Source organism: Sylvia atricapilla, chromosome 6 (assembly GCF_009819655.1).
Source record: "Sylvia atricapilla isolate bSylAtr1 chromosome 6, bSylAtr1.pri, whole genome shotgun sequence".
NCBI lineage: Eukaryota > Metazoa > Chordata > Aves > Passeriformes > Sylviidae > Sylvia > Sylvia atricapilla.
In genome coordinates, this window is record NC_089145.1 from 8,262,510 (window position 1) to 8,276,446 (window position 13,937).

Genomic DNA, 13,937 nt, shown 5'->3' on the forward strand with positions numbered 1-13,937 from the left:
TTCTGGTGGAATTCTCAGAAATGACAGCCCTGGATTGACAGCAGTCAGCTGCTTCCACATTTATTTACCTTTATGGAAAAATAAATAAACACATACATACATACATACATATATATATATATATATATACACACACATATGTATATGAAGAGTTGGCAGTGTTGCTAGAAGCCACTGTTTGCCATAACAAATATTCAAATATTTTGAAATTTTCTGTTTCTCAAATACATGATACAGCTGCAGTGTATTCAAATCAAGGATTGGATAGATTAGTGATAGATTAAGATTTATTACTTAGCTCTTGTATCAGTCTAATGCTGGCTTACTTTGCCTTTGTCGTGGGGTTTAATTACCTAACAAAGGGAAAAAGCCCTCACATATAAATGTCTGTGTTCAAGATCAGAATTTAAGAATGGTTCTGAATGAGTAATAGCGTGAAATTTATATGTCTGGAAAAAAATCTTACTCTGTGCAGATAACTTGAGGCACAGGAGATGCTAAATTGCCAACTTGCTTGTTGTGTGTGTTATAATACTGTATTTGGTTGTGCAGTGTTCCAAAGGACCTTCTGCCAGTGCTAAAAACAATGTGTCAAGGGCTTGAGAATTTGTAGGGCAGAACTAAAGTTACACCGTGTATCTGCAAAAATCGGAAAAAATTGTGTGGCATGCCTAGCAAAATTGGCTTCTCAGCCATGAGAGAAAAGTAAATGTCATAGATACTTCAGTAAAAATGTGTTGTCTAACTTGTGCACACGATGGGTGTGTTTGTGTTCCCAGGAGGAGTCAGGTACAACAGAGGACAGTGCACAAGAGAGATTTATAGGCCCTCTTCCAAGAGAAGGCTCCATTGGATGTACCAATGACTATGTCAGTCAAAGCTATTCCTATTCTTCAGTCCTGAGCAAATCAGAGACAGGTATTGTGTTCCCTCTTATAAATGCAATGCTAGTCTGTAATTATTGTAGCACATTTTCAAATAGCAACACCTCAGGATTTTTTTTAAATAAATTGCAATTTATTTTAAAACTACCCACATCACTGCTACATTTGTTTATTTTTGTTTTTATGGTATTCTCCCATCACTTTAGAAATGGAAGAACTGTATTCCATCCCTTCCTTACTTGGGACAGGTGGTTCAGACTCTCACTCCTTTGCAGCGTTTGTGTGCTGCTTGTCCCTAGTTCATCGTCAGGGTTGGATCAGCAGAATGCCCAGCTCGGGCTGTGCTCACTCCCAGCTGAAGGAGGACTGAATACCCTGTTCTGGAGGGGCTCCTGCCACATCTCTGCTTGGCCTGGGGATTCCTGCCAGGGGCTGCACTCTCTCTGCCTCCAGGAGGATTCCCCGAGGGGCTGCTCCTGCATCCCCCAGCCAGCAGGGCCTCCCAGGGGAGGGGAGTGCTGGGCTCAGGGAGGCTGCTCCGTAGGGCAGGAGGAGACAGCAGATCACAGCTGCCAGGAGAGAAACTCCTCAGAGTAAAGTGACTGAGCAGCCACAAAGCTGACACTCGTCTTGCACCATTCCCCACCTGCTTAAGGCCTTATTTGACAAATAAGAAAGTTTTCTCCCCTTTTTTTTTTCATTTAACAGAACTGAAAAGATGATTTATATGGTGTAGAGTAATAAATAAAGTGCAAATGTTCGGACTCAGTCTCTTCACAGAAAATGCCTGTGTGTGGAATAGCTGCCTTTTCATTGCTAGTGTGGTACTGAGATTATTTTTTTTCAATGATTTTTGGATTATAAAAAGGCATTTTTAATTTCTTCATTATACTATGCTTCAGTATATGCTTCTTGCTTACCAGTTGCTCCAATATTGCATATTTTGGAGAAAATCTTTAAATTACAGCTTAGATTAGTATAAGCAAATAATTTCCTTTTTAGCTAGTAAAAATGACGACAGAGTTTCAGTAGTTCAATTAGGTTTTTTAATTCATTATTTAAGGGAGAAGTGTTTAGAATAGAAGTGTTGTGTCGGTACTTGAGATTTTTTTTTTAATTTCTGATTTGATAACAATAATAAAACCAATGCAGATACAAATTATATTAACAATTATTACTGGGATACTTTTAGCAGACATCAAGCCATAAGTAAGCTGATACATAATTGTTTCTTAGAAAATTCTAGTTTATTCTGTAAAATATTTAAGTCTACTATTAAAAAATATATAGTTACCTACATCCCCATTGGTGTAGTATTCAGCATTAAATATTACTTTTTATTGTGACCAAAAAAAACAGCTTCATGTCATTCAGGAGAATTATTTTTGTTATATAAACTACTATTCTCTATTGTTTTCAGAAATTACAACATTCCCTCCATTTGTAATGTAAATAACAATAAATAATAACAGACGAATGCAGTTCTTAAACACTGTCACAGAATTGTTTTCTTGTCAAGTGTTTTAACTCTTGAAGTGATTTGCCATCTTTTTTGCATTATTTCCATCTCATTATTCTCATATTTTTAGGTTATGTGGGGCTGGTAAATCAAGCAATGACTTGCTACTTGAACAGCCTTCTGCAAACACTTTTCATGACTCCTGAATTTAGAAATGCATTGTATAAGTGAGTATATAGAATCAAAAACTTCTTGAATTTGTGCTGGTTTATATTGGTAGGAGACCCTTTGGAATTTCACCTGTCAAAATTTCCTTGTTTGGATACTGGAAATCATAATGGAAGTCAAGCTGGATAGACTTCTAGGTTAGATCTGCTCAAAAGCTTCAGCTTTTCAGTAAAATATGAGTTACTGGTTGTGGCATGGAAGAGCTTTTTAAAGAATCTTGAAAATATCAAACTTAAAGTTAAATTTGATGCTAAGTGCAGTTCATGTCTGTCCAGTGAATGGCTTCAAAATTTTCATTTGTTTTTATGTTTATACATTTGAAGAGTATCATTGTCATTTACTGCAGAAATGGAAAGCAGCTGCATTTGGCTTCTCCCAAGAAACAGAGCTGCAGTTAACCTGTGACATGGCAGACCTGAAATGTAGTAAATGTTGATTTAATGCCTTTTTGAGTAATGTTTTCAAAGTGGTTTTATTTGTCAAATATGTTGTATTGCAAATAGGTGGGAATTTGAGGAATCTGAAGAGGATCCTGAGAGGAGTATCCCCTACCAGCTTCAAAGACTGTTTGTTTTACTGCAGACCAGCAAAAAAAGGGCAATTGAAACAACAGATGTTACACGGAGTTTTGGATGGGACAGTAGTGAAGGTAAGGCACAGCTGTTAAACTGCTGTGGTTTGCTTCAGCTGCTGCCTGCTAGGGGCTAAACTGCTCTTCATGGGGGAAAATACCTAATAATTAGGAGTAATTACTAGACTGGACTTTTCAATGGAAACAAAATAGCCTGCATTGATATTTTGTTGTGGGGTGTGTCTGTTAAAGATAGGGCATCTGTGAGTTACAGAAAAAAGCATTTAATTTTTCTAATTAAACTGTCTTTATAGGTGCTAATTGTTTCTAAGAAAGTCATTCTTTATAGGAAACGTGATTCTGTTTTGAATCACAAATGTCAAATGCCTATGTTGCTTTTATGGAATTACCCATATTAATGTCTACTTCAAGTCAAGCACTGTGTGTGTCTTTTTTACACTCGTGTGGTGTATTTTTGCTCCATAACCTGTTGCTTTTTCCATTATCACATGATGATAAGGAATTGGAAGCTGGGTTTTGGAGAATCAGTACGAAGTGGGAGAGAAATCAGAAGCAGTTTGTTTTATACCAGTGTACATTAGCAGTTCTGTATTTTTCACACAGTCTTGCCTGTGTACAGAGTTCCTGTTTATGCATAAACATTGTGAGCAAGCTGGCTGCTTATTTTTCTGAATTACATTGAGAGGCAGCTGCCTGTGGAATTGAGCACTGGCCTAGTAGTGATTAATGTGAATAATGTAAAGAACTAATGATTAGTTTTTTCAGAAGCATTCTCGGGTCACAGTCAGTTTGGGGACTAGTTACATCTCCTGTTTTAACTAATACTAGTTTCAATTCTGAACAGCGTGGCAGCAGCATGATGTGCAGGAGCTTTGTAGAGTCATGTTTGATGCGTTGGAGCAGAAATGGAAGCAAACGGAGCAGGTAAGCTTGGAAGAGCTGTCTTCATTCAGTGGTGTAGTATTGTGGGGCTCTCTTGGGCTTTCTACTGATTGTAAAAATCATTTGCTAAATTTTAAATACCAGCCTATTAAAATCTGTGGTAGTTTTCTTGTTCGATGCAACAGTTAAGCTACTGCTGTGTGACTTTCAAGAGTGTGCTGCATCTGTTTTCCTCTCCCACTTAAAAGTGGAATATTCTGCACTCTGGATACTCAGTCTTTATTTGAAGCACAGAAAGTGATTGTGTAACTCTCACAATAACTTCCTTGCTGTCAGTATTTATTAGGCTTTTTTGTGGCCTCTTGAAGCTCAAGCTCTCCCTTCTTAATGCAGGAGAAAGTTAGGAATATATTCATGGCACAGGATACATTTGGATAAATGGCCACCTCTTGCAGGCCAGTTTTGGTAAATAGGGGTAACTGCTAGATTTTCTCTGGAGTCACAGGAAAAGACTGCAGGGTCAGTCTGTTAACAGTGTTTGTGAGATCAGGCTTGTTTTAGAACTTCAGTTTGGTGCTTTTATAGTCACTTAAGACATGACTGTAAAGGACCCTGAAGCTTATGTAATGTGATTTGAGAAGCTTGTTTGGTACATGTTTTGGGCAGGGGAAAATCAGAAATCTGGAGATGGATGTCCTGCTGAGGAATGTTACTTTAAATAGTATTTTTAATGGTATTTTAAATGTGTAGCCACGCAATTAAGACTTAATTGACAAAAAGGCGTTTTCTTGCAAAACTTCCTATTTTTAAAATCCCTTTTGCTGCATCTGTTTATTTCAGGCTGATCTGATAAATCAACTGTACCAAGGCAAACTGAAGGACTATGTGAGGTGCCTGGAGTGTGGCTATGAAGGCTGGAGAATCGACACGTACCTGGATATCCCTCTGGTCATCCGGCCCTATGGCTCCAGCCAGGCGTTTGCTAGCGTGGTGTGTACTATTATGGTCCTAATAGTGCATCCATACACACATAGAATACATAATGCCCCAGTGGTAGAATTGGTTCCCTGGTAAGTATCATCCTAGATACTCCATCTTGGGGTGTTCGTCTTTGTGCAGTGAACCAGCTAGCAAGTTCTAGAAGATTTTTCTTTTTTTTCTTTTTTTTTTTTTTTTTTTGGCTTTTTGGTTTATTTTTTGTTTTGGTTTTTTTTTTTCTTTTGCCCTTCAATGAGTCCTACTGGTGCATGTATAAGGGGAGGGGAAATGCAACTTTATTGCCTTAGGGCTGCAGTAATCAATTATTTTCTTCAGCATTTGCTTGAGAGATTTTTATGAGATCACAAAGTTTTATTTGGGTTGGTCTTTTTATTGGCACATCTGCTAAATTTTCATAGCATTATTGAAAATGTTAGTGAAAGAACAGAGCATTGACATAAAATTTTTACTTTAATTGCCATGTTGTTGCTATGCTTTTTAAAGATCACTTCTTAAATACCATAATCTTTTAATAAGCAATTTGATGATAATTCAGAAATCCTGTTTTACATCAATGTTCGTGGTCTCTTTTGCTCCAGCTTTACTGATGCTGGTGAGCATAATTATTGCTTAGTAAATCCATGGAAGTTCTTTTGTTTGAGTTTTTCCAACCCCCTGAGAAAAAAAGATTACAAACTGTGAAATTCCACAGTATGCTATGGATGGAGTTGTGTGAAAGAATAAGAATAAATCAAACAAGTCTTTCAGTGAAGATTATTTTAAACAAACACTTGTGTAATTGGCTTGTTTATAATATATTAAGTATTTTTCCTTCTTTATTTAGTGTACTGGCAATATTTTTAAAGCACTAATAGTCCAGAATTCTTAACAGTAATTCCGTTAAGAATTACTAGAATTAATTTAAACTGCAGTATAGCTTCAAAGTACTTCATACTTTGAAACTTTAAATACCAATCTCGAGAAGTAGTAAAAGGTGAGGCACATTAATCTTGGAAAAAGGATTCAAGTTAGTAACATCTTTTGAATTCTTTTTAAGATTGCATTAAAATTTTCTGAAAGTATCCAGCTAATTGAAGCTGTCTTAATACAGATTGATATTTTATACAGATGGCTTCCCTTTTCACCTTTTAACCTTAATTTCTAGCAGTATTCCCTGAACCAAATTTTATTTGTTGTAATTTTTATTCAATAACTAAATTTTTATGATCTATTAAAAGTAATGAAAACTATTCAGTTCATGTAGTTTAATTCTGCATTTAACAATGCGTTGTTTGTGTGTCTCAAATGGAAAACTTTGTCCATTAGTGGACAAGTCTATAGTGCAATACTAAAAAAAAAAAAAGTCTATTTGTCAAAACAGAAAACTTGAATGAATAAGGACTAAAATATCAGATTACTTTTAATAGTATTTGATATTTTTCCTTTCAGTCAGCTGGGTTTTAATACACTGAGGAAAAGAGTTTTGAGATTTTTGTTACACAAACTTACATGGTTGCAATTTGTACTGATGCTTCAATTTTTGAACTTTTTCAATTCCCACTCTGATTACATTCAGTTGATTCTCCTCCCTGCATATGTATGATTGATAGCAGATGTAATTTTTAGTTCTGTAGTCTTCAGCAGTGGGGAGATATGGAGGATACTTGCTTTTGGAGAAGGGAAAAATCGCCTGTTTCTAAATGGAATTCTCTGAAGGTAGTATCCTCCATTGATCCATAGATGATGTGATTTAGTAGGTGTAGGTAAAAGGGTCTGAGAGATCAAAAACTTCACACATGCGCTAATAGGGCTTATGGAAGGGACTGTAAAACTTTTTAGACCTTGCTAGTCAGCTCCTGAGGGAACTTGCAGCAGGCGACACAACCCAAGATAGGGGATCTAAGGAGGATACTACCTTCAAAGAACTCTAGTTAGAGGTAAGTGATTTTCCATTACTTTTGACTAAGAGAGAATGGATGGATGGGCCTTCAGTAAGGTTAATACGTAAAATGCCATTTAAAGAGCATTATCCCACTGTTTGACATTGTGTGCTACCAAAGACATGCAGACACTTGAAATGCTGCATTAATTGATACATGTATTCTGAGTACATGGGGACATTGAAAAACTGGGAAGGATAATGTCATGCTTTCTTTATTTCCTGCTGTGAACTAATTCTGAAATGCTTCTATGTTGTCTTAAAGTTTGCATTTGGAGGTTTTCTGATTTCCCACCCTATCCCCCAATTCCATGTAGCATAGCTGCAAACTCACTAGGGCAGCTCTGGGGCACTGAGATGTTGTCAGTGTACTGATAAGTACATAAGTACTTGTTCAGAAACTCAAGATGGTTTCTGAACACGTATTTATGTAATCTGCATTGTTCAAGGGTATGATATCAAAAGTGCCCTGAATCAGGATTTTCTTGAGGTCAGTAGAAATCCAGGCATAAAAACATTTGACTTATTTCAGGGAGGTAAACAGGAGCAGCAGTTCACATTCTGATTTTTGTAGGTACTAGTGTCCTTTGTATAGATGCCTGAATTTAACAGCACTAGGCATAAGCTGACATGTTTTGCAGTAAAAAAACATATTTTGCAACATGAACAGTGGAGAGAAAGGAAGATGCAGCTAGGAAAGAGCAGTGATGCTGAAATTATGTTACTAGAATACAGTGAGAGTTGATTTCTAACAAAAAACCCTAATAATGATCCAAGTATTCTGGAGGTGTAGCAATTACAGTTGTGTTGTTAGTTTTCAAGGTCTTTTGTACCATAGCTTTTCTTTTGAGAGTGTAGGTATGTATACAAGTAGTTCTTCGTAGGGCAGAAATTAATTTGAACTTTATGTGAACTTACTTTATGGTGTCCTTGCCAAACTGTTGAAGGCAGAATATGGATGATGTGATAATTCCATTTTGTTTTTAAAGCTAGATCAGTAACAAAATCTTGTATTTCTCACTGAACATACTCTTTGAACACAGGAAAACTGATGAGCTCTGAAAAGCTGAGATAGCAGTTAGTTTCTAGCTTTTTCCGAGAGCAGTTTTGCCTAAATGCCATTTGATGTAAAAGTTTTCATAAAGATCCTATTCAGAAGTTATGCAAATTTACACATTTACGAATGTTTGCAGTATGGCACCTGTCAAACTATTGACTAAATCATAATGCATTTTTATTGAGAGAGGGTTCTCTGCAGTGCCTCTCTTGAGCCAGACAATAATTAGGTTGAATTGTTACAGCATTTTAGTGTGCTAAGTGATAGAAATCTCAGAATATTAAAAACTGGATACACTGAGAACTTGGCTGGACAAGGCTCTGAGCAATATGCTTAAAGTTGGACCTGATTTGAGTAAGGGATTAGGATCAGATAACCTCCAGAAATTGCTTTCAGCCAGTATTGTTCTTTTGATTCATGGAACTAGAAAGAAGTTTTAATAGCCTAATATGTCCCTTGATCACTTATGCTTTATTTTGAAGTGTGTGTGTAGTGGATTTTGGAAATGCTCAGTAACTCCAGGGGTAGGTAACAGCTGCCACTTTGGAGGTACCTCCTGAGGTAACACTGGCTTCTGGTGGCGCTGCAGGGCAGGGAGTGTGTGCTGTGATTCTGCTTTGTCCCTGCTTTTGCTGAGCAAACTGTCAGAGCAGAGAGCAGTGAACTGCACTAGAATAGGAATTGTGTTAAGAAACCTCCTCATCAGCAGAACTAACCTTAGTGTAAAGATTGTGTAGGAGGCAAAAGAGTCAGCCAGGGGAACAGCAATGGTCATTATCCAAGGATTGAAAAATACATGGCTTGTAAATGGGGGTCTCAGGAGCTTCAATCAGGCCTTTCAAAGCACAGCTCACTATGTGTGGCAAGCACTGAAACCTCAAGAGTGATGTAATAATGCTTCATTGCCTTCTCAGAGCAAAGCGTCATCACTTCTTGCCTTACATAAAAAATTTTGGGGTGTTTCCTTGTAAAATTGCACATCACATAAGTCTACATAAGCATTACACAATCATTTATGTCCTATCCTTCATATATTCCCATTTTTCTTTGTGCTGATACATGAGCTGTAACTTTTTTCTTACACTTAAAATACATTCTTCTTGCCTTAACTGACATTTGGCTCACAAGAGAGAGTTCTGTCACTGTGATTATGATGTCATTATGTGATGTTTTCTGATTCATGTTTTCTGTGTTGGCCATTAACCTTTTTTGCTTTCACTGAAATAGTTCTGAATAATAGTCAAAATACAGCAATGCATTTCTTCTTTTACTTTTTAAGCAGGTTCTAACTTGTTTGTTCTTTTTTCTTACATTTTAGAATTTAGAGTTTCCTCACATTTCAGTACATAATCCTACTAACCATTAGCTGTCTGTGGTCCTGGAGTAAGAAGCAAGTCAGCCTCTGTAGCACTTAGGAAGTAAAGACACAGACAGCAGTTCAGTTCAGACTCTTAAAGATTTTCACATGTCTGGAGAGTCTCTGCCCAAGAGCTGTGATTTCAGGACTGTTCAAGGGCCATTCTGGCTGGCTCAAAAAATGGGAAATTGAGATGGCTGCCTTCACTGTACAGTTGTTCTGTGGAGTTTGGCAGGTCTTTTGTTTGTGAATAGTTGTCACCTGTAATAGAGTCCTTTTTAAAAAGTCCTTTCTCCTAGAACAGCAACAGAGCTTTTGTGAAATAATTGCTCTGTTGTTCTTGCTGCTTCCCTCTGTTTTTGGAAAGAAAGGAGATGGGAAGAATTGGGGGCTGTTGTGGAGAACTTGGCATATCCTTGATTTGTTCACAAAGTGGGATTTGCCAAACAACACTAATTAGATAGCAATCTTAAGTTCTTTGCCAGTCATGTTGGCTGCTGAGTTTATTTTGCCCAGTTAAGCCCCTTCTTACTTACTCAGACTTCAGGGGAACAGCCACAGCCCTTCATTAACAGATGATGATTTTAAAAACTTGATTGTTGCAAGTTGTGTTTGTTTTGACCTCTGTGGGTGAACAGAGAACTTCTGGCTTCCACTTAAGTTCAAAAACCCAGAGCCTACTGGCTTGCAAGCTGACTGGGTTATAGGTTTTAACTTTGAAAATCTCTGGGTAAAATGCTTTGGTGAACCTGTCTCAGTATTCTTACTGAATTCGGTTTGAACAGGTTTGTTCTCAAGTATTTACGCCTTCATGTGCAGTGTCACTGCTGCAGATTGGGTTAGGGAGAGGAATAATGATCAGTTTGGTTGTATTTTGAATATCGTTTGCTGTAGTGAGGAGCAGAGTAGAAATCATTGAAGTCCTGGGTGTAATGACAGAACTTTTGGGTTTTTTTGAACTACACCAAACTAGGCAGCTGTCAGAAGACAAAATTCCAGGTATTGCTTAGTTGCCTCGTAAGTTTTATCTAGGAAACGACTTCTGTCTTTGTAGAAATGGCCATATCTGATTCTCACTCCTTTGGGAGCAAAACTCAAATACTCTTGCCTCTGTCCTTTCCCCAGGTTTCATTTAAAAATAGGATCTACAAATGTAGTTTCCTAAGACCCTGGGTGGAACAGGACTAAAGCTATCTTCATGCAGAGCCTTCAGAAACTGAGTAGCATTTTTTTTCTGCCACTTCCTCTTTCACCCTCTAAATATTAGATTGAATTGCCTGGGAAAAAGTCCTTTAGAAACACAGAAGAACCATCTCAAACTTCTGTGAGAACAAGGACAAGGCAGGGTTTAAAAATACGCTCATTTTCACAGCAGATGACTCCACAGACATGACTAAATGTGATGTGCAAGGTAACAGGAGTAAATGTACCTATTAAACCAAAGACAATTGGGATTCATCAAATTTGAACAGTTCATTGTGGTTTTACTGTTTGCCTCGGGCTGGGTAGAAAGGTTGATTTCTGGTCATGTTTACCTGAATATTGTGTCCGTGCCAAAGTTTGTCAATCAAATTTTGGTAGATTTAAATGAGGTATTTGTATGTGTTTGTAATCTCATTGTGAATTTATACCTGCATGGTAAACACTCTTTAAAAATTGGGTAAAATGTTTTTTATTCGTAGGAAGAAGCGCTGCATGCTTTCATTCAGCCTGAGATCCTTGATGGCCCAAATCAGTACTTTTGTGAGCGATGTAAGAAGAAATGTGATGCAAGGAAGGTAAAGACTGGTCAAATTATTTGCAAAAATTACTTTTAATAAATGCCAATCCTGATAACAGGGGCATAATCTTGTCCTTGTTTCATTTAGGGTCTGCGGTTCTTGCACTTTCCATACCTGCTGACTTTACAGCTGAAGAGATTTGACTTTGATTACACCACAATGCACAGAATTAAACTCAATGATCGCATGACTTTTCCAGAGGAGCTGGACATGAGTGTCTTTATTGATGTTGAAGATGAGGTAAAGTATTTGGTTTCAGAGAAAAGCATTTAAATCCCTTCACGTTTCTCATTAAGAAAATCAAAATTCCAGTCTTATAAACCCATTTTAACAACATTATTCATCTACATAAAATGTTCTTTAGCCATGCTAGTGCTATAACTTGAAGATTTTAAATCTGTCCACAGGGATTTAGAATTTTTTTAACATTGCAAACAAAACATGTTCTCAGTAGTTGGGGTTCCTACTTCCATAAAGAAGCTGTTGCAGATTTCTTACATCTTCACTCGACAGATTTAAAGACATGAGTCTCAGAGCTTCTACTTATATACTGCAATTCCAGAATGGAAGATTTATCTGAAACTTATGTCTGAATCGTGTTGGTCATAAGAGGTGATGTAAAGTTTCAAAACTCTGAATGCTGGAGTTAGTCCAGGAATCATTAGTAATGAATTCCTTCCCTCTGAATCACCATGTAGTGTATACTGTAGAAATAAAATTTTTAAATTTTCTTTTTCCCATTCATCTTCTGGCTTTTTACTTTCTGGGTTTTGTCCAAAATTCGTGTTGTGCAGTGTCATTCACCAAGAAGTATTAATTGTGTGTTTTGCACTGAAGACCAAAGCAACTCCTCTAATTTCATTCCTGAAAACATTTGTTGGCTTGCACTTGTATAAGAGAAATACTGCCTGGATGTGCATATGGAGAGGCTTTTCTGGCTCTCTACAAACTCTTGTCTTAGGAAGGATGCCATGTAGACAGTTTGATAGCCCTCCAAGTGTCACTGGGCAAGGGGCAGAAATGACAACGAAGACTGATCTGGGAGAATAGAACTCAGATAAAATTAATAACTATCACAAATCAAAACAATTATCCAGAGGCAAGAGGATCAGGTAAGAGATGGATATTCTGAGTGAGCTGCATTCACCATGTTGGTGACACCATACTGTTAAGCTAACAGAACACTAAAATCAGTCTTACTGTAATTGAAATGGCAAAAAAAAGTCTTTGTGATTGAAAATATTTTCAGTCAGTTCTGATTAACAGGGCCATGGTACAACAGATTTGTTGTTTGGTATTGGACTTCCAGGTACTGAACTGGGATAGCTAGTACATGGAATAGACTAGTACCAAATGTAACCTTGCCAAGTCTGAAAGCTGTTGATTACCCCCAGTTGCACACAGAGCCCAGGAATACTGAAGAAGTGGACTGGAGACACCAACAGAAACAAGTCAGTTCTTGGTGCTGAATTAGAGAGTTTTTTGAGGAATTTAATTGTTTCATAGAGTGGATTTTTTCATTTCACAGACACTGTTATTTCTTGTTCCATGTAACTTTTAATGTTGTATAATGTTAGTGTGTATGTCTTATTTTTAAGAAGTCTCCTCAGACTGAGAGTTGCACTGATAGTGGAGCTGAAAATGAAGGCAGTTGTCACAGTGATCAGATGAGCAATGATTTTTCTAATGATGATGGAGTTGATGAAGGAATCTGCCTTGAAAGCAATAGTGCAGCAGAGAGGATCTCTAAAGCTGGCAGTGAAAAGGTATGATAACACTGGGGTGTTAGAAGGGTGGGCAGGAGGCTGGAAGGAGGGGCACAGCTGGCAAGGCTGACCTGGATTCATTCACCACCAGGATATTCCATGCCAGATTGCCTGCTGTGCAACATCATGCTCAGCAGGAAAAACTGGACACTTTCCAAAGTTGCTGTTGCTCAGAGACTGGCTGGGCATTGGTCTGCTGAGAGGGGGTGCTGAGTTATGCCTTTGCATCACTGCATTATTAATTTTTTTTGTGTGTTTCCTTTATTTATCAAACTGTCATTGTCACTTTTGCTCCTCTGATCTTCACCATCCCACTTGAGGGCTGGAGGGATGCTTTGTTCTTGGCCAGGGTCAACCCACCACAATTGTAAATTATAAAAGTATAATTAATTCTGACACTGGAGGTGAGAGGTTGGGAGTGTGTGAGTTTATTTATATTTCCAAAAATTGGCATTACAACAAAGGAAAGAATTTGACCAGTTTGGAGGTCACCTGAGAATAATGGTCTTCCAGCTTGTCAGACTGAGAATTTCCAGTAACATGTTTTGGCAGCAGAACCTCAAACTGAAGACCTGTTTTGCCTTGTGAGCAGTGTTTTTACTTGTGGCCAGCTGTCAAAGACCTACCAGATTTAGTTGCAAAAGCATCTTGCAGATTAGTAGGAGAAGATGGGGAAGTTTTGATCGATGGTATAGATGAAGCAAGGGTCTAAACGTTAAATATTCTCTCAGTCATCTTAATATAATGGAATTAAATAGCGAATCAGTTCAGGATAGCAGCCATCCTACTGTGGGACATCAAGGTTTGTAGAGATCACTGAGAAACTTGGCTGAGTTTTCATCGAAAATCTGGAGCTCTATGGTAATGTCTACAGTAGTGTGTACTTCGTATGTTGTTGTTCAGTGAACTCACCTGAAATTAGGCCATGAGTAGCTTTCATTCAGTCTTGTTAGGAAGCTGTTTGGCTTCAGCTGGTGCTTTTGTAAAGTAACAGTTTCAAAGGTTTACTTGCAT

The 13,937-nt window shown here is 37.7% G+C and overlaps 1 protein-coding gene across 3 annotated transcripts in view; it reads left to right on the top strand.

Annotated features, from left to right (window-relative positions):
- Positions 1-13,937, top strand: part of USP47 (ubiquitin specific peptidase 47) — a 53,448-nt gene that overhangs the window by 22,315 nt on the left and 17,196 nt on the right. For 2 of the 3 annotated variants that reach the window (XM_066320559.1, XM_066320560.1), the window contains exons 5-12: positions 780-918; positions 2,474-2,570; positions 3,075-3,220; positions 4,008-4,087; positions 4,886-5,035; positions 11,059-11,154; positions 11,245-11,397; positions 12,756-12,923. In XM_066320559.1, the coding sequence (XP_066176656.1) occupies positions 780-918; positions 2,474-2,570; positions 3,075-3,220; positions 4,008-4,087; positions 4,886-5,035; positions 11,059-11,154; positions 11,245-11,397; positions 12,756-12,923 (1,029 nt within the window). The remainder of the gene's footprint in view (positions 1-779; positions 919-2,473; positions 2,571-3,074; positions 3,221-4,007; positions 4,088-4,885; positions 5,036-11,058; positions 11,155-11,244; positions 11,398-12,755; positions 12,924-13,937) is intronic. The other variant, XM_066320561.1, reaches the window with a different exon arrangement.